Raw genomic sequence first — 21052 nt, 5'->3', positions numbered from 1 at the left:
ATGCATCCTCACCTTATGGACCTCACAGCTCTGATATTATATTATACAGACAGAATGCCCAATGAAACTGAACAAAGATTAGACTGAAGAAAAAATTTTAGATAGTAAAACTTAGTTATTATAAATACTTTTATGTACTTTATATTTTTTGAGTGTAACTGGACATATATGACTTGTAATATAAATGTTTAATTTTAAAATAGACGAGTCAGACCAAATAGTAAAAGAAAAGCACTATTCCTTAAAAGATATTAGCAATATTTCCATAATGGGAAAACTGAAACTACTTTTAAAACATTTGTAACATGAAGTCAGATGTGTAGATTTTTTTATGTTTTTTTTTCTTCACGTTTTGATAAATTTATTAGGCCTATGTAGAAATCATCATGATAAATAACAGCTTTAAACTACTATTGTATAACAAATTAGCGTTAATAATTCAGAGTCACATTTTGAACTTGTGTGCTGTTGAACCAGCATTTTATTAAATTTATTCACTGTTTCTTTTAACAATGCCACACAGGCAACTACATTACCCATAATGCACCATTTCTTCCAGCGCCGACCACTGGCGACGACACTCATTCCACTGCTATTTTCCCCAACACGATTATTATTCTAATTCACTTCGCCAACAAGTCACAATCTATACAATTAAATAAGCATTAAATAAAATACAGGTTGTAGACAAAGGTTATTTTCGAAGGACAAATGGATCCCTATTTCAACCAATAGAAATGAAAGAACCTTCGCCTTTAGCCAATGACGAAACAGCTTATTGAGAGGCTTCACGCATCGGTGAAACGGGCAAAATGCCTCTTATAATCGGAAAAGCATACGTTGTGTTGTGTTGTCTGTATACGATGGCAAAATAGTCATACCCGTCCAACCATCCCAGGACGTTTAATCGCTGTGAAGGTAAGACCGGAAACGAGAAACAATGGGATGTTTGCAGCTTTCCAAGGGGCATTTTAGGGTCGTTTGTCAACGCACTCCTGTTCTGGAGGGGGCCTGTGGGCGCTTGACATGATGGGGGGCCACAAGGGGTAGTAGTAGTACATTCAGATGTGCATTGTCCTCATCTGCAGCGCACTGGTATGAGAAATCTCATTCGAGAATGCATTTGTCATTTTGTTCAGTTCGCTTCCGCGTAGTAGATTGCAAACAGACGTCAAAATTCTTATAAGTTAATATAGTTACAGTATTATTATAAGGTAGAGTGCATGTCACTAACTGCACATATAAGTTTATGCCTGCCCACTGTTTGTTTTATTCCAAAATGTACAAATATATTATAGTGTTTTTATAAAGCCTAGTGTGTTTTAACATTAGAAGAACCTAAAGTAGTGCACATAAGTCTAAGACCACTATTGAAAATGCTGTATTAATACATAATGTCTTTAATACAAAATTCTGTTTTTTTCTACAAGTTGCAAAGCCTGACCTTTGTTGTACCATCATGATTTGAGAATATTCCAGAGAGCATCCATCAGAGAGGATATTGCAAAATATTTCCAATCCCTTTATTTATTCCACCTTGAATTTTCTAAAAAGATCTTAAATGGTCTTAAAAGATTTACAGTGTTGACCCCACTGTATTTCATTGTAACAGTATTCAATAATAACACCCATCATTAACTGCTTTTCAGCTCTGAAAGCTGTAAACATGAAGAGGAAACTAAATGCACCCCAGCTGTCGAAAGTGAAGGATGTCAGTAGCACAAAAACGCAGGAGACTACGACATCTGCAGGACTGGTGGAGTGTGATGCTGACCAGACCATAAAAGACTCTTCACAAGAGATAAGACACCTGAAAATATCACAAAGTGATAACTGCTTCTTTAGGTTCCTAAATGAAGACCGTCAGAAGCTGCCATCCTTCTGTGACATAACCATCACGGTCTGTGGAAAAATGTATCATGCCCACAAGGTGGTTTTGGCATTTGGCAGTAACTATTTCCATGCCAGATTTACAGAAAATCCTGACATACACCATGTTACCATTGATAACATGGATGGCTCGACCTTTAGACACTTGCTTAACTTCCTATACACTTCTGAATTTAAGGTTTTGCAAAACCAGATTCCTGCTTTGGCTGATGCTGCCTGCTTTCTGGATATGATGGAAGCCGTAAATCTTTTAGCAAAGTGGGCGGCACCAGCTCATGCTCGTGAAGAAAGCGATGCTCAGCAGGTTCCACAGAAGACCACAGATGTTCAGGATGTTCAGAGTTCAGCTGGTGCGCAGTGCTCCTTTTGCAGTCGCTCTTTCTGCTACAGAAAGTCTCTAGAGAATCACCTGGCCAAGAGACATAGTGCTGGCTGCCACGGTGAGGAAGAACAAACTACGGTGGACATATCGGTGGTCACCACCCGAAGATCGGCCCGTCAGAGGAGGACACCAGCTAAATTTGAGAACCAGGAGAATGAAAATTGCAACGAAACCAGGAAAGCGAAAACACAGAAGGATGATGCAGCCAGTTTTGAGGAGGAGGAAGATGATGATGATGATGAAAGTGAAGAAGAGCAACAAAATGAGCAAGGCGAACAAAATGGTAAGGAAGGAAGAGAAGCGTTGGATGTTGAGGAGGCGGAATGTGAAGATGCAACTGAAAAGCAACAGGAGGATGTGACTGAACGTTGTACAGCTGTAAACCAAGTTGAGGCCCAGAAGGAGACCGAACCAGAAACCAACCATCCTGTTGCAAAACCCAGGCAAGTGACAGAAACCTCCAGTCACGTCTTTCCAGACGGACTGGCTCCCATCATGATCCAGAGCACTAATAAAAAGACTCTAAAGTGCCCTAAATGTGACAAGACCTTCGATCGCATAGGTGAGAATTGTAATGAAAAGGCTCACAGAATAATCACTGCTATCTTTGTATGACTCATTTATTTGCTTTTCTCTCATTTTGTAGGTAAATATGAGAGTCACACCAGAGTACACACTGGAGAAAAACCTTTCCAGTGTAACATCTGTCTTCAGTGCTACTCCACCAAATCAAACCTCACTGTGCACAAGAAGAAACACGAGAGTGACGTGCCCATCCAGAAAAAAGACCACAAATGTCCCTTCTGCAACAAGCTTCACGCCAGCAGGAAGACTCTCGGCAGACATGTAAAGAGGTGAGAGCATCTCGTGAAAACCTGTCAAGGAAAACAGGTTATTTTCAGTCACAAAAAAGAAGAAAGTAAAACATTTTTGCAGTGCGTCATCATGCATATTTATAAAGTGCCTGCTAACCAATTCTCATTACCACAAAAAAACACACTCATTTCATTATTGTTGAGCAGAATAAAAAAAAATTGGGGGACGGGGGTGGGACCGTGGTCCGTGTATCTTTTGGTCATTTGTTTTTCAGTTTGAACTTGAACAAACAGGAATGGCGCCATCTCCGTTTTTTTGGATGAACGAAAAGGAAAGTCGAGGAAAGTCCAGTCTAGGACCTGCCCTGTACGGTTTGTGTACGGTTGTTTAATGAGAGAAATGAAACATGCTTTAAGAATCCCCACTGTACAGCAGCGGAGGACTATTTATTCTGTTCATTCACGGAACCGAGGGACAACTCTGAAGTTAAAAACGAAAAATCAAGCCGAATTCTCGTTTTTCCGTTTTTTTGGATAAACGAAAAACGGAGATGGCGCCGTTTTCTCACTCATGTTTGTTCAATTTCAAACTGAAAATGACCAAAAGATACACAGACCATTATTATAAAGTTTTTGGGTATTCGGTAAAAGTAAGACATGTTTCTGCTAATAGATTTCATCCTGACCATCTTCAAGAGTTTCTCACTCAAAAGAAGAAGAAAAGTGAAGGCTGGAAATGTGATGTGAGTTATTTACCTTGTTTTTTACAGAACAAAAAGTTTCATCCAAAGTATATTCTGGCTTGTTTGTGTTGGACTGACGGTATCTTTGTTTTGTAGATCTGCCACAAGTCCTTCACTCGTCGCCCCCATCTGGAGGAGCACATGATCTTACATTCACAGGACAAGCCTTTCAAATGCGCCTATTGTGACGAATACTTCAAATCACGGTTTGCACGCCTGAAACATCAAGAAAAGATTCATTTGGGTAAATTTGATTTACTACTGTATTTGTGATGTAATGCAAAAGATTTGGCAATTACTGGAACAAAAAGTAGGGCCTGATTGTTGTGTCAGGAATTTGCTTTGCGGTTTAAACCCTGACAAGCTTTTTGTTAAGAGTAAACCAAGAAGTGAGTTTTAGAATTATTGCTTTATAATAAAATCTGTTCTATTGGGGTTATTTGCATTTACCATTCAGCATTTTTAACTGTTTAAAGAAATGCTCTTACTTGATCAGTATCTATTGCAATGTCATATCTTCAATTCCTGTTTTGACCGTGTAAAACTGGTAAACCCAGATTCCCGGACTGTTTACATAAAGATAAAAATCTTATAGAAATCTTGTCTACTGATGTGCAGTTTGTGCAACTTTATAGTTCAGGGAACACAAAGTTATAGTACCTTGACAAAAACACAAGCTGTTTCTATTGCTGTTCACGGAGCACCAACTTTTTTTCAAACCCGGAAAATGAATGTAAATGTGATTCCAGGCCCCTTCCCTTGTGACATCTGTGGTCGACAGTTTAATGACAGGGGCAACCGTAAACGCCACATTGAGTGTACTCATGGGGGGAAGAGGAAGTGGACCTGTTATCTATGTGGCAAATCAGTTCGAGAGAGGTAAGATGAACTTATGCTTCAAATTCTGATCTTGCTATTTGCAAATCGGATGGATGCAAAAGGGCTGGCCAACTGCATGTATTCAAATACAGGCTGTTCATTTTAGGACAACACTTAGGGAGCATCTAAGGATCCACAATGGAGAGAAACCTCACCTGTGCAGCATCTGTGGACAAAGCTTTCGTCATGGGAGCTCCTACAGGTCTGTGATGCTTTTGAACTGCTGTTCAATTGTAGAAACAATGTTACTATCTGCAAAGCAAGTTTCGAAAGAAATGACTTTCCGCAAATCCCTGCAAAACTCAGATTCTCATACTCAGCCAGAGTTAACCCATTTATTTTTGTGTACAAATTATAAAGATTATATCAAATTTGCTCCACTGTGTAAAAGTTTTCTCCACTGGCGCTTTATTGGATTTTGAATAGTGGTTCTTATATGGAAAGTTGTTTCAGAGGCATATTAAGGTTTTACATGCTGATAGATTATCACAAATTATTCACATTTAAGACAAGGAACATGCGCTCTCATGTTGACTAAATTTAAATAAAAATATGTAACAAAACATGTGGGCACACAGAACATTTAACAAAAAATGTGTACAATTTGTGACTTAAGTCATTTATTATCATTTATTTAAGTTGTGTTACTTTAAGGTTACATCTTCGAGTTCACCATGACGACAAGCGCTATGAATGTGATGAATGTGGCAAAACTTTCATTCGACATGATCATCTAAAGAAACATAAAAAAATTCACACAGGTACTTCTTTACTTTTTTATTATTTAAAGTGGACTGCAGCCTTTGCTAAGCTAAGGGACAGTTCGGCCAAAAATTAAATTTCTGTCATCACCCTCAAGTTGTACCAACCCTGTATGAATTTCTTTGTTCTGTTGAACATAAAGAAAGTTATTTGCAAATATGTCAGTACTGACATTCTTCCAAATATCTTCCTTTGTGTTTAGCAGAACAAAGAAATGTTGACGTTGAGTAAATTATTTTTTTGTGAACTATCCTTTTAAGTCCTAGTGAGGGTTTTGATGACTACATAGGGAGCTACTTTATAAGGCAGTATCTTAACTCAAATAAAAATGTATAAGCAGACTTTGTCAAAACTAGAATGTCTGAGATGTTCTAAGACCCGGACCAAGACATGTGATATTGAATTCTGGGATTTCCCTAACTAGCTATGCTTTAAAACCGAGCATAAAAAGGCTAATAAAACCCACCCTAGTCCACTGTCAGATTTAATGTTACTGAGTGGCTTCTTTTGAATGATCCAAGAGTGCTTGTACGACATGTTTTGTGTAGGGGAGAGAGCCCATCAATGTGAGGAATGTGGAAAATGCTTCCGGCGTGCTGACCACCTGACGGTCCATTATAAAAGTATTCACCTGGGAGAAAAGATCTGGAGAAGGCATGTAAACATTCACAATTTTACAATCAAACTGTGAGAAAAGGACATTTGTTTTTTGTGACGTAGTCTCTGTAAATGCATTTTTAATGTAACATGCACAATGTGATTCATGATCATTTTTTTATAAATAGGTACAAAGCAGTAGTGCATCAGTGTCATGTGTGCAAGAAGGAGTTCAGGGGCAAGACCAACCTCAAGTCACATTTTAGAACGCATTCAGGTAATGGACATCACATCTTTTGAAATGTTCAATAACAAACCTTTTAACTTTTAACACACAACAATAATCATCATCTAACACCTAATCACACACGTATTGGTCCATTAATATTTTGGTTTCTTCAGGTGAGAAACCCCATCGCTGTGTGATCTGTAACCAGACCTTCCGCATCAAGAAGACTTTGACCAAACACATGGTCATCCACTCAGACGTGCGTCCGTTCAGCTGCCCACACTGCAGTGCCACCTTCAAGCGCAAGGACAAGCTCAAGTACCACGTAGACCATGTTCACAGCACCCGGTTACTAGACCAGCAGCAGCCGAATCTGCCTACAGCCCCTCCAAGCAAGCAGGCCGAGCCCCTGCCGCCAAACGAAACACCCAAAGCATACCACAACACACCTAAGACCGTGCTGCAGAGTGTCTCGGCTGATGTATGTGTTCCTGTAACGCTGGTTCCTGTCCAGATGACTGATGAGGCTGATCTTGCAGTACACGGGGTACCACATGGGGTCCTTCCAGCTGTGAGCCAACAACAGCAGACTGGATACCAATCAACCACCGATTTGGTTTTCTTAGAAAAGTACACGCTGACACCTCAGCCGACTAATTTAGTGCACCCCGTACGGCCGGACCAGATGCTGGACCCACGAGAGCAGTCGTACTTGGGCACCCTACTGGGACTAGACTCGTCTACATCTGTGCAAAACATGACTAGTGCTGCACACACCCATTGATGTGTTTTGTTGATTTGCACAGCCTCTGGTTGCATTTTTTTTTATTAGTGTCTGTTCTGGATATTTTCAATACATCTCTTCAGTGTTTGTGCTGCATTTAAAAGTTCAGTTTACTAAACATGTTGTTTATAACCTCTAAGGTGTGTTTTTACAATCTTTATACATTTATCTTTCATATAATAATAGTATAATGATAGCACATCTGTAAAGCTCCAAGGCGGAAAAAACAAAAGCACTATCTTATGAACTGTGCGCTGTATGCCAAGAGCTATGCCATATACTGTGTTTAATTAGAATAAAAAAGATCTCTCATTTGCCTTCAGATTCACAATATTGGGTTAAAATGATGAAAAAATGCGTTTTAGTATCAGAGGTAAAAGCTTCTTTATTAATAAAAGGGTGTCATTAACAACAAGACTACATTTTTTAAATGTTATTGATCCGCATTTGACTCTATACACGTTTTATTAAACATCAATGGCACTGAGACAGTTTAGAAACACCATGTTAACGTTACCTTAGTTTTGTTGTTCGACTGGATAAATGAGCAAAACCGTTGAGTGGATTAATGCTGCCCCCAGGTGGTGAAACACAGTTACGCATTTGGCATAAATGTGAAATACAAAAGTCAGATCGGGATCGTTCAATTCGAATTTACAGTAGTGCTTATTTGTTATGAGCATTACCTATCAATGAAATGATTTAGGTTTATTTGTAAATACACCAAAGAAAAGGACCTGCTTTAACTCGCGCAGGGGTTATCAAGGCGAAATGATCGGTTGAAATGAAGGTAACAGTTAATTTTCGAGAACTCTGTATTGTTATGGACTATTCGGTAGGGAGAAAAACCAGCTCATTTTTTTCTACTAAAGAACTATAAAACTATATTTTGGGTTGTGCATTTCGTCCTGATTCATAGTTTATAATAAACAGTGAGAGTAGGCTAACCCTTGGCTGCAGCAATTTCTTTTTCGTCTCAGTCGTGAAGTACTTTATTCAGATGTTGTACTGAAAAGCTTTTGTGGCTCAGTCTTGTATTTGTTTTTGAGACTTATTCTTACATTAACATAGTCTAGTGCAGGGGTCTTCAACCGGGGGTCCGCTAATGACCGTTTACTCACAGGCAACTTCTTGTTATGTAAAGCATGGGTACAATATTACAACCAAAGTTCTCTTTAAGCTGCGCACGTGCGCGGCCTCATTGAAGCTCCCGCGCATTGCAATTTTAACCTGCGTGCGTGCAGAAAAAAACATCCATTCAGGCAGCGGGAGCAAGAAAGGAGTTGGGTGCAAATAAAGTGCATTCTCATATGTTTCTGAACTTCTGTTCAAATTTGTTAAAGCTGTAAAGCACTAATTTGACAGCCAAATGGCACCACACAGCTTCTGCATTGTAAACTCTGACAGAACTAATGAAACGCGCCCCGTGTTGTACTGATGGTGCACGTCAAACAACGGACTCGTTGCATCATGTTGTTGCTCGCCTTCGAGTCTATGATGCTCTGCAGGAAAAAAAAAACTCGTGTTAACTTTCGCGTAACAGCCGCGACAATGCTGATCCACGAGAAAGACAACGGAACAATAGCGAAAAAAAGAATGACACTTAATGATTTTACAACAGAATGCATAAAATCTGCACTGCTTTCTTTCGCATCCAGAGACAACCTCTACCTCCACTAGAATAGTCTTTGTGCCATTAACCAGGGTCAGTCATCTCATTGAAGCCTTAATAAAAAACTAATGTTCAAATAAACGTTTAATTGTCCATCTCACAGTCAAATGAAAATGTTTGATGCTGCAAATCCCTTAAAATAATCAAGCAATCTATATTAAAAACACAAATAATACACAGAAAAGTATTTAGCCTATGTGCAACAACAACATAAGTGCTAATGTAATGTCTTAACATAATATTGCTGTGACAATAGGGTTGTTTCTATTTAAATAGCTCCGTTTACACATTTAGTATAAGGGGGTCCCTGCTCCATGCATCTCTCATCTAAGGGGTCCTTGCCCCGAAAAACGATGAAGACCCCTGGCCTAGTGTTTTGTTTTGATACTTGAAACTAGTCAACTTTTACCTCTTGTTTCAGGGTATGGATTTTGTCCGTGTTGGACGCAAACCACCCTCCTGACTCGAAATCTAATTGTCCCGAAACAACCCTGACACATACCATTCATTACTTGATAAATGGCTTTTGTGAGCTTTAAAACGTTGAGGACAGTTTGTGATCCTTTTTAGTCAACAAATAATGGAAGCAGATGTGGACAGAGACACAAACCCAAAACCATCTGGATTCCAGATTGAAGAGTGTTCACATTCCACATCTTAACTTATTTAAACACAAAGAGACAGACACTGTACTCCAATCATGTCACAATAAAACTATATTTATAAATTAAAAAAGAAATCTCCTCAACATGGTACTTCAAAAATTCTCCCAATACAATATCGCTGACAAACACTGAAAAATATATTCTCAGTAAAAACTGTCCTTGAATAATGAAATATCTGCATGAGAACTTACTTAGAGTACAAATTTAAAAATGGCAACAAAAAGTAAAAAATGTAATATGCACTAAAACAGGGCAGAGAACAATAAAAATGGCATTTTTAAAATTGACATTGAGGTCCTCGTTGGACTACATTCATCCTCAGAACCATGTAGTGTTTGTAACTAAATCCGTCAGAATTATTGCTATTTCCCTCAAAATCTTTCTTTTTTTGTCCATAAGAGAATATCTTTACATTTCCCAACACATATCCCAACCATTTTTGAGGTCATTTTGTAAAATGTCTTATCCTGTAATTGTATGCAAGATCTGATGTCGCTTACGTTTTTAGTAAACTAATTTCTAAGACTTAAGTAATGTTGGGACTCACAATCTGCTGATCTGTAGCTCAGCACTAATCCTAAATCTAATTGGTTGTTCTAGTAGGGCACGGTTCTTGTAATCCATAATTGGGCACTTAAACAGTCCCGCAAAGTCACATGATATCAACAAAGAACTCCCCGTTGGCCGTGTTGCACGAGCGTCGAGAGCCACTGAGTTCGGTGGGAACGCTGGTGAGGTGGCGGCCGGACGGTGAGCCCGGGGCACCTCGTGCCGATCCCTGCTTCAGGCTGTAGGTGTGAGATCGTGAGCTTCGCACGCTGCCCTCGCTGGGGGGCACCACCGATCGCTCGCTGGGGGTCCGCTCTCTGCGTAAATCGAAGTCGTGCGCATTGCCTATTTCGCTTCCCCCTCCCAATCTGAAGTCTCCAGCTGCTGTCTTTCCTTCAGTCCTGCTCCAGCTGCAGTTTGAACCGCTGCTCCCTACAGACGATAATGTAAAAATAAAGCATAACTTGTCAATGGAAAATTCGTGGCCAATAAACGGTCACTCTGATTTAAATAAAGGTTTCAATATATTCAGTATGTTTGAGAAACAGGTTATGTGCCAAAGTTTTACGTTGGTTTGCTGAATTGTTAGGTCTTAGCAAGCACCGCTAACAGACAAGAACAGAGGTCTCTGTTACCTTCACTGTGCTGACTGCCTGCACTTCCTCCACCTGCTTCACAGAAATTGTGAGCCGGATCCGGGTGAGAAGGAGCTGGTGCATACTGATAAGGAAACGCCGTGGGCCAGGGAGCTTCGGCTGGATGAAGCAATGGAGCCAGAGTGTCCTGATCGGATGCCCCACTGGACCCATCATGGTCCTGCAGAGAGAGGTGCGCCATATCTGCAACAAAAGATGGTCTGGTTGATGGAGTCTCCAAACAATAGAATAACATTTAAAACTCATCTATGTGATTTACATGTATATTCTGACAGCAACAGAGGTAACAGAAGCCAGAACTTGGCTTTACAAATAAACACATTGGGCTGTGAACAGTTGTATATGCTCTGGTACGCTAGAAATATACATTTTCCAGTTTTCTGACATGACTACACTAAACATAGCAATGGAATATTTATATAGCTACATAATCAAAAGTAAAAATGACCTCCTGTGAGTTCATGTTGTTACATTAGTCTGAGAGCATTGCATGAAGCAGGTGGTGATTCACCAACTGGAATATATAAATCAAATCTAAATAGTGGATTAAAATACCTCACTAGCTTACAATGAAAGAATGCAACTGTTCAAATATACAGTGTTCAAGGACCAAGTGTAAACCATTACTCCGTTGCGTTAAAGGCATAGTTTACCCCAAAATGAATTTCTTTACATTTTTCCATTTGGCAGGTGGTTTTATTCAAAGCGACTTATAGTGCATTTAAAATCTTACACGTTTCAATCAATTCAACTGGTCCCAGAGAACTGAACCCATAACCTAGACGTGGCACCATGCTTTTTTTCATTCGACTTACTGCCAGAAAGATCTCCAAAAATGTAGTAGCACTGCTCAGAGAAGGTGATTTTGTTGACAGTGTGGCGAATGAAGCCGGCTTTCAGCAGGTTGCTGGCATACTTGCGCGCTTCCCGGCGATCTGCAAAGCCCTCAACGTGATGAAACAGCCAGTCGACCACATCAGAGCCTATAAACCAACACACACGACACATTTAATTATAAAAACATGATTAAACACTAATTAATAAAAAAAATTCTAACACACATCAACCGTTTAACTCTGGGCCATTTTTTGGATTTCCGCCTGAATTTGGCATACCCAATTTGAAATGCACAGCATATCCACATACAGTGGTGTAAATACAAAATGTTGGTGTCATATTCCAGGAAACCCCTCCAAATTTCATAAAACACTGCTGAAAGTGATAAACATTATTGTGTTGTCAGTCCTATGCAAGGACACAAAAATAAAGGTGATTTTTTTTTCTAAAGTCTGTTTTTGAAAGTGTATTACTCTGAACCTGAGGGGCCCAGGAACCTGCAGACAATTGTTCTTGATTCCAACAGGTCTCAACAAATATTGAGACCTGTTGAATTTTTTTTCTCTATCATGTGGTATTAAATTATTATTTTCAAGCAACTCAAGTGTCCTTTTTTCGTAATTTCCGCCTGAATTTGGCATACCCAATTTTGAACAGACCCCATAACCACATACAGTGGTATAAATGGAATATTTTTGTGTAATTTCACAGTAAACCTCTCAAAATTGCATGTAACACATCTGAAAGTGCATGTAACAAGCGAAACATGGTGTTGAGTTTGCTTGTGTTGTTTTGCTCTGCCTCCCATGTTGTGCATTGCCATACCTCAGCCTCTGATTCGCCTATTTGGACAAATGAGGGGTCTACATAGAGGTCAGAGTCTGATCTTCCTTATAATATGTATCTCATGTGGATAGACAGAGGTTCAGATATTTTACTGAATTTTTAACTATCCAAGCTTTTACGTCATGTTGCTGATGCAACACGTTGATGGGAGACATTGGAAGTGGATATTTAACTTTTAAAACCACGAAGAGAGGTAGGAATGGACTTTTTTGTAGAAAACAACCTAACAAAAAGATTATGCATTTGTATGTGTAATGGTGGGATGCAGTTATTAGCTTAGATATTTTATGGATGTGTTGTTTGTTTACAAATTTCATACATCATAATTAATTCACCCTGCATTCGACCTGTGGTAAAATATAAAAAAATCCAGCTGGAGATCTATATTCTGTAGAATAAGAGCTTTCATTTGATATATAATTTGGACATGTTGGACATATTTGAGCATATGAAAAATGTTCATGATCATAAACACATGATTTTTAAGGGGCTATGACATGGGGATATGATGAATTTCAGCCTAAATAAGTTATTTTATGTACGATAAATGCCAAAATGGTGCACTTCTCCAGAAACTAGAGACTCTAACCTTTCAAATGATACCACATATGATAGTTAAGAGTTACAGAAATACATGTAAACATTAAGGGAATACTTTTATGACGTAATTTTGGACCCGCCCGTGGGTCAATAGAGTTAAATGGCACATTAAATATCTACATGTCAATAGAAAATTTTAAGTCTCAGACTGACCAAAGACAACTTTTTATAAAATAAAAAAAGCCTCTGACCTATGAAAGCATTGGCTATAGTGATCTTCAGCCACATCCTGTCTCGAACCTCCAGTCCTGAGTCTATACAGGCCATTGCTTTTGCAACTGTTGCCATGTCGCTATGGACGGACAGGTGGTAGTCATCAAATCCTGACAGAAAAAAGAGGTTACAATTATTGCATTCAGAGCATCCACCTGGTGAGTGAGAGACAAGAATTGAACTTGCATATTGTTATACTTGTTATACTATAGTTCTATGTTAGTAACTATTTATTGCCTACTAGTCCAAGTAAAAGTCTATGTAAGAGCAATTGTAATAGTGATGTTTGCAACAGCAAGCCCTTGTTTGCAGCTGCATGCTGGGAGATTCTGTATCTTACTCTCGGTTTCTGGGATGGAGCTGGAGATGGAGGAGCTGGTGGAGGTGACTGTGCTCATGGAAGGGCTCATGCCGTAAGGTGGGTAGACACCCGTCATGGCTGCCGTATGGGACACCCAGGCTGCGGGGTCAATGGGCCGGATGGGCTCACCTTGAAAAAAAAGCAACCAGCAGTGAACAAAGAGGCACAGAACAGCTGCTTTAAACCACTTGAGCTTCCACAGCAACAACAGACCACACACACTTAAATGAACCGTCCACTTTAGGAAACTACACAAGCAAATGGCAACACTTGATGTTAAAACTATCACAAAGATGTACTGAAGACCGTACTCAACACTCTTACCTTTAACCAAAAAAATGATACAGCTTTAAAGAACTAGATAGAATTGTTTAGGAACCTGAAAGGTTTCTTTGGTTGTAAATTCCATTGTAATTAAAGCCTTTTTGAAACCTATTTTAGCTTTAAACAGTACTAACTAGTTCAACTAATCTGAAATATCATAGCTTGCATCCTTGCATGAAGTACATTTACATTTACACATTTGGCAGTTTGTAAATAAGTGTGCGAGAGGTAAAAATAAAAACTCACTCCTAGGTAAAGCAAAGCAACTGTTGGGGTTTGGGTCCCAGCATTTGGCCACAGTGAGCGAAACAGGCCTGCAAATGACAACAAAGGAAAAGTTAACACACTTTTAAGCGATCGGCTACAAGTGCTGTGTCAAGAACCTGTACAGCTAGAAAGAGTGAATGAGAAGCGTTATTTAAAGTGACTCACCCGGGCTTATGCACAATCTCCCTCAGCACTCGCACAGCGTCATCATTGCACATGTTCTCAAAGTTGATGTCATTCACCTGTGGGAGGAAATGACAATTTGAACTGACACAACCAGATCCAAGAATCCCAATAATTATGAACATGTCATTATCCGGCCCTCACCTGCAGCAGCATGTCACCGGGTTCGATCCTCCCGTCGGCCGCCACAGCTCCACCCTTCATTATAGAGCCGATGTAGATGCCTCCATCGCCTCGTTCATTACTCTGCCCCACTATACTGATGCCCAGGAAGTTATACTTTTCTAAATAGAGTAAAGTAAGAGAAAGTGTTTTTTGGAGCAAACATTTATTGCGAATGAACACAATATTACACACGACATAAATGAAAAATGTAAAGCAGGCTCACCCATATTTAAAGTGACAGTGATGATATTAAGGGACATGGTGGAATCAGTGACGCTACTGAAAGACGAAGACTGAATGAGACAGAAAGAGACAATGTCAGTAACAAATATAAATTATAATCAAATATTATTGGTTTGCTGTTAAATTAATGTCTATTATCTCACTCTTTCCATTTGTTGGGCTTTGGGTTTACGTCTCCGGCGCCGATGTCGTCTCATGAGCCGGGATGAGCCACTTTGCTCTGTTACGCTGCTGAAACTGAAAAACACAAAAGAGCATTATAATATGGCATATACTTGAGCTTCCCGAGTCATTTTGTTGAGAGTCGCACGAAATGGAGACATCATTATAGATTGTATTGAACCTGAAAGTGACCTTGAACTGTATATTAAAAAACAATTCTGAAACAATGTTAAATACTGAAGACGGATATACAAAACACAACAGATACTATTTTATTCAAACATCTTAATATTACCATTAGTTATAACAAAACTGTGAATGCACAAAATCCTTAAAAACAAGTATATGTAGCGCATGTAACGCAATAATAGTAGTCATTTTTTATGTTGACTTGATAACAAATGAGCTCGGGGCAGATTTGTCAGTCTTTTGTTCATACGAAAACATTGAAAAACGTTTACCAGTACCAAACATTTTTGTTCATGAAAACTTTATCAATAGTACTACTGTTCCAATTCATTCCTGTCAGACTCTAATCTTAATCACACAGCACACAACGTACCGGTTTGGGAGCGATTTGTGATCGAATGCTGTGAGACTCACCGGCTGGTGGAACCGTCATCTGAGTCAAAACAGCTGCTCGATTCCAGTTCACTGCTCATGAGTGACGAACGGCTGTCACAGATGTCATAACCTACCAGATCCATGCCTCTGCCACCCCTCGAGTAGCCGTTCTGTCTTCCTCCTACAGCCATGATGGTTAAGAGATTAATACGAACGATCAATGACATTGGAGTTCATTTGTATTTACTTGCACGCCTAATAAAAGCATAATATTTACTTCTTTCCCTCTTTATAAAATGGAGCCAACCACGAAACAATCCATCTAATCTCTTAAAGCAGGATGATTGTTAACAACCAGATTTTTAGAGTTTCTGCAAAAGCGAGAATTGTTCTTGTCTGTGCAAAACTCACTGCCACGTTGATATGGTGTTCTGGATGGTTGCCAGGGCATTGCTATGCAGTTACTAAGATGTTTTGGGCATATTGCTAGGTTGTTCTGCATGAACCCAAAGAAAGGAGCAAAGTCTTTATTAGATTTTGGCTTTAAATTGGGCTCAATTTACTATTTTAATGAACATCTATGTGATTTTTCACTCGTATTGTCATCTGACAAGCAAAAGTCAGATCACTTAATAATACCACACCTCTCATCGTGCACCAAAGTTTAGTACTTAGAGTTTTATCCAATGTGCCTTATAGTGGATTCAGGTTTTATTTAGTAAATAAACGCCTGGGAACCAAACCCACGACCCGTTGCAAGCATAATGTTCTACTAGTTGAGCTACAAGAACGGTCAATAGTAACGGTGACTCTTCCATTAGCAAACAACACAACATTTTAATTAATGATGTAAAACATATCAGCATTCAGGCTGAGGACTGGTGGGGAAAGATGAGGGTGTTGAGAGATACCTGAATGATCGTGCGAGTGTTTCTTGCGTGATCTGTCTCTCTCTCTCCTATGCGACACCACAGAATCAGTCTCCGTCTCATCATCCACGCCGTGCCGGCTGCCTGCAGCCTTTGGACTGTGCGAGAAATTTTGCGATCCGTTAGATAGTATTCTGTATTGTACATTGTGCTGCTGTTTTTAAAATCATTTGTATAACATAAGAAAAGTTTACTTACTGGAAGGATGGTGGTCTTGAATCTCCAATGCCTTGGCTTCTCTCGTGTGACGGCGGCTGCTCGGACTGACTCTCTGCCACTGAACATCCATCCGAGTGGGAGCCATCTGATGACACGAGCTTTCGACACACACACACACAGAACAACACACAATGTCTTCTGTACATCACAGAGGAAAAACCGCTTTATACATTTCTTTGTTCTGTTGAACACAAAAGAAGATATTTTGAAGAATGTAGGAAAGCAAACAGTTCTGGGGCACTTTTGACTACCATTGTCATTTTTCCTACTATGGTAGTCAATTAACTGTTTGGGTACAAGCATTCTTCCAAATATATTTCTCTGTGTTCATCAGAACAAAGAAATTTATACAGATTTGGAACAACTCGGGTGAGTAAACAAAGACAGAATTTTTATTTTTGGGTGACCTGTCCCTTTAAATGTATTTTTCAAGCCATTTTTGGAATGACTTAAACCAACTGTATTATTAACAAGTTATATTCTCATTCTTAAACATTCCCTGGATCATTGACTGTTCCCTGAATGTCATGTCAATCCTAAAATGAACAGCCCAGATCTGCACTACTTGCTACATTAATCTAATATTCTGTTCAGCATAAAGAAAGAGTGAGGCTATTTGCCACTATCCCCCCAAAGTTGTTTTGTTCAAATACCAATGTATTAATCCGTGTGCAAATGTGTGTGCACTCCTGAAAGAAACTGCAAAGGTATTGCATATCATTTAAATACAAATGAGTCTTTATAAAACAGCTTTTCCAAAGCATACGGCCAAAGACTTTGATGAGATACATCAGACTGGGGTGAACTTTAAGTAGTCATGACAGGCAGCCCATTGAAGAACAGAAATACAGCAGTAGCGGCACTCAAAAGAAGCGAGAATGGGGCGAATTAAAAGCCTTGATTTATTATGCAGGGAACACCAGGGAATTGGGGTGCAGAAGCGGATGAGATGTGCGTTTCTGTTCTCACCCAGCAAATCACACGGCCGTTGTAACAGGGAAGCTTTGCATTGTCATCTGTGATTTCCTCCTTGACCACCCTGCAGAAAACCAGGAGAACGAGAGACAGAAATGAATTTAGAACAGTCAGGTTTTACTTTACAACTACAGTCCATGTGTGATTTGTGATGTGTAATGATGGAAGTTGGCTTTTGATCCCCTGAGTGTCCGTGAATAAATTCGAATACGTAAATAAGACGGAGATTAGATAAAAGAAAGGAAGGGTGGGATCAGAGGCACGTAAATCAGATAAGCACGCACACATGTGTTCGCAGAACACACAAAGGTCTGAACCGATGAAGAATTTGCAGGATGAGATTCATAAATGTCATCGTTAGATCCAGAAAATGTGACGCTTATGTAAACGACTTGTTTCTTTGAATAGACATAAGTAAAAAATAACGTAATAACAGCCGAGTTTAAAGCGACAAAGAATCATTTCATAATTTCTAGAAACGAAAGATCTTGGGTCCTTTGTTTACCTGTGGTCACCTTTTCTTATTTTTTTACAAATTAGATTTTTTAAGTGTAAATATTCTGGGTGAAAAAAGGTCATGAACATGGATGAGTAACTACAATAAAAGGAATTTGCTAAACACCGTTTAATTATTTAACAGCTATTAAAGTCACGCTGCAAGACAAATCAACGTCTAAACGTATTTCATGTAAACTACGGTTCTTTTTATTTTAAGAAGTCAAAATGACTTCCTGTGGTAACCAATGGCACAAATGATGTTTATTTTGTTTCTGTCCGGACAACATTCGGGATCCAATATGACATGCATAAGGCAATTCATCTCAAATATACAATTCATTACAAAAGACTAATCCAATCGTAGTATTTAAAAAGTGTGGGGAAAATACTCTTTGCCGCCATTGACAAAATGTAAAACCTCAATGAAGACTGATTCAGCTGAGCTATGTGCTTACATTTGGAAGAAACCGGGGCCTGTCGTTCAAGGGCTTAAAGTGTTATGCTTTTAATGAACTTTTTGAGAGGGAGTTAAAGGGAGGGGAACGGGACGATCAAACTACAACATATTTCACTGGGGAAGGCTGTAAAGCTGCCAGTGTTGAAGCGATCGGGGCATTCCACAGTGACTGGCTGCAGTTGTTCCAAGTCAACATTCTTTCACCTAATGCAACACACAGACAGGAGAACACTAGCCAGCTCCCTAAATGTTACTTATTTATTCACAAGCTAGGGTTCAGTTCAAGTTACACATAACACTTTATAACTACTTTTACTGATGAGTCATTAACAAAAATTGAGCTACTTAATGAATAAGAGATTTGTAATTCACAGACAATATCAAATAAACCTTCATTACTTTTTAGCTATGTGAATAGAACTAATTATCTAGCATTAGAATAAAACTATCTTACACAGTTACACTTGTTTACAACTTTCATTCATAACCTTAACCTTTTATGTTTGACAGATAATGTGTCACAAATGCGTCATGCATTATAAAATATAAAGAATACTTTATGTACTTTAAGAAATTGTGGTTCCTTGAATATGTTGTAATGTTTGATATTGAATAAAGTTAATAAAGAGTTGCAGTAATGCAACACACCCCGAGTTCTGCAGTGACAAGACGTGAACATGCCTGTAAACATTAAAAACTAGAGACCCTAAAGTGTGTACATGTCTGTTCATGGTGACTTGGTTAATGAAGGCCTCAAGACAAAAATAAGAGGTCAAAGAGTTCACGGAGACTCCAAATGGCATTTTGTGTAGATGTGGGTTGTGAAAAGGTGTGTCTATATGTCTGATAACCAAGAGCATGTCTTAAAAAAACATTTTAAACGTGTCATAGTTCTAAAACTATGGTGCCTTCGTTAAAAAGTCATTTTGAGGAGATCACTCGATTGTGGGGGACATATGGCAGTTGAACTGCGCATGCGCACATTGCGCAAAGCACGTTAAAATAGATGTCTACTGTACCTCTCTTATGTGCTTGAATTATAGGGTGGAAAATTCCTCAAAGAATAAGTTCAATTGTTCAGTTTCGGCGATACCTGCTCTTAAATGTTGTGAGACGGAGAGGCTTTGTGGAGGTGAAAAAGTAAAACTTTAGGAACCGGATCTACGCACAATACGCGTAAGAAACCCTTTAAAATCACTTGTGTTGTCTGTAGTCATGGTAATTCAGACTGACGCGGCTGTGGAGTAAATTTACGAAAAAAAAGGGTACTGGCCAACTCTGATACTTTGACTAGATCGCCATACGATTCCCATAACTAACTAACTACACCCCAAGCTTGTGCCGTCAGGCCAAAAGCCATATTTGAGAGTAATCCAATCTTAAAATGGATGCCGTCGATAATTTAACGGGATGAACTTTCACCCCAGCTGAACCTCGCTCACACACTTTTAATTTGACTGGTTTCACACAAACCTAACGAGGGATATTATATCAGCCCTGAAAGATCGTGGCAGTTGATTCGTGATCCCAAACAAGGGAAGTAAACGTGTGACTAGCTGGAATTGTGCGTAAAGACGTTCAATACATGCAGAAACACAAAGAAAACTAATGTACGAAACGCTCACCCGAAGTCATCGTCCATAGATTTAAAGAAAAACTTGTAGCTTGGTTTCTTGAGCGCATTTTTCAGGTCCAAAAGGGTGACCCTTTCGGCAGGGATGGGCAGTTTGACCAGGTATGGAGTTTCCTGGTCGTCGAGATGGTAGATAACTTTAGTCTCCCCCATTGCAGACCGCTGGGGAGAAGTGAACGGTGGTCATCCAGCGCAGGGGTTCCACAGATGCCCCTCCAGAATTGGGTTCCAGCCGCTTTCACCCGCCAGTTGACTTTTTGTTTATCCCTTTCTTTCTTTCCTTGCCTTCCTTCGGAGTTCCCAGGAATCTTCTATATCAGCGCTAATATTCCATGAAGCAGTGCGTTTCAAAGGCGATTATCGACCCATGCTCTTATTTTACTGTATTATGTTTTGTGAAAACGGAGTACAATTGGTGAAATGTGTGATCGAGAAGATTATTTCGGGCAGGAATGCTGTGGTTTCTCCGAGAGCTTGCCTGGTCTCCTTACAGAGGGTTTTGTATAGCTTTCATTGAAGCGGAATACCCAGGGAAACGTGCTCCCTCTAGCGGAGAGGGGTGGTAGGTGTGAAAAAAGGTTAATGATAAGAAAAACAGGACACGGCATACCCCATGGTTCTACAATACATTTATCTAAAGATAAAAAAAATTATGGTTCAATTTATGTTCATTCATTGATCATTGTTGGCCCATCCCATATTCATAAGACTGACATATTATTTTCCTAGCCATGTTCATAACTTTGTCTTTCTCTCTCTCTATATATATATTTGGATTTTAGTTGACAACGTAAAGTTATGTCTGTTACCATCCTATTTTAATAATATATCATATATTTGACAGTTATATTAAATTCCGACAACTTTCTATGTACATTCACTTGTGTATCATTTCAAAGGGATCATATGAATATGTAAAGTTCTATTCAATATTTGTTTTTTATTTAAAAATT

The 21052-nt window shown here is 39.2% G+C and overlaps 2 protein-coding genes across 2 annotated transcripts; one reads left to right on the top strand and one right to left on the bottom strand.

Moving 5' to 3' along the window:
• The first annotated feature begins 804 nt into the window (after positions 1-804).
• Positions 805-8028, top strand: zbtb41 (zinc finger and BTB domain containing 41). The gene is made up of 11 exons (XM_057335190.1): positions 805-918; positions 1650-2834; positions 2919-3126; positions 3761-3830; positions 3927-4074; positions 4580-4709; positions 4816-4911; positions 5364-5470; positions 6020-6125; positions 6257-6345; positions 6471-8028. The coding sequence occupies exons 2-11, from the start codon at positions 1667-1669 to the stop codon at positions 7079-7081; spliced, it is 2733 nt and encodes a 910-aa protein (XP_057191173.1). The 5' UTR covers positions 805-918; positions 1650-1666; the 3' UTR covers positions 7082-8028.
• Positions 8029-9426: 1398 nt separating this feature from the next.
• Positions 9427-20625, bottom strand: dvl3a (dishevelled segment polarity protein 3a). Its single transcript, XM_057334644.1, has 15 exons — positions 20092-20625; positions 17506-17575; positions 16516-16634; positions 16300-16415; positions 15428-15569; positions 14806-14899; positions 14643-14712; positions 14399-14538; positions 14237-14313; positions 14051-14118; positions 13460-13609; positions 13098-13229; positions 11439-11606; positions 10603-10806; positions 9427-10399 (listed from the first exon to the last, which is right to left on the bottom strand). Exons 1-15 carry the CDS (start codon positions 20250-20252, stop codon positions 10071-10073), a joined length of 2040 nt encoding a protein of 679 aa, XP_057190627.1. The 5' UTR covers positions 20253-20625; the 3' UTR covers positions 9427-10070.
• Between the last annotated feature and the right edge of the window lie 427 nt (positions 20626-21052).

Source organism: Triplophysa rosa, linkage group LG5 (assembly GCF_024868665.1).
Source record: "Triplophysa rosa linkage group LG5, Trosa_1v2, whole genome shotgun sequence".
In the NCBI taxonomy this organism is placed as follows: domain Eukaryota; kingdom Metazoa; phylum Chordata; class Actinopteri; order Cypriniformes; family Nemacheilidae; genus Triplophysa; species Triplophysa rosa.
The sequence above is the reverse complement of the archived record's forward strand: the minus strand, read 5'-3'. Positions and strand labels throughout refer to the sequence as shown.

Bases quoted from the DNA above. Each gene is read 5' to 3' on its own strand.
- zbtb41 (XM_057335190.1), top strand. From the start codon at position 1,667: ATGAAGAGGAAACTAAATGCACCCCAGCTGTCGAAAGTGAAGGATGTC. The intron at 3,831-3,926 runs GTGAGTTATTTA...TTTGTTTTGTAG, and splicing joins GTGAAGGCTGGAAATGTGAT to ATCTGCCACAAGTCCTTCAC. The intron at 6,126-6,256 runs GCATGTAAACAT...TTTTATAAATAG, and splicing joins GGAGAAAAGATCTGGAGAAG to GTACAAAGCAGTAGTGCATC.
- dvl3a (XM_057334644.1), bottom strand. From the start codon at position 20,252: ATGGGGGAGACTAAAGTTATCTACCATCTCGACGACCAGGAAACTCCA. The intron at 14,713-14,805 runs GTGAGATAATAG...TGTCTCATTCAG, and splicing joins AAGCCCAACAAATGGAAAGA to TCTTCGTCTTTCAGTAGCGT. The intron at 13,610-14,050 runs GTGAGTTTTTAT...TTTTTTTTCAAG, and splicing joins TTGCTTTGCTTTACCTAGGA to GTGAGCCCATCCGGCCCATT.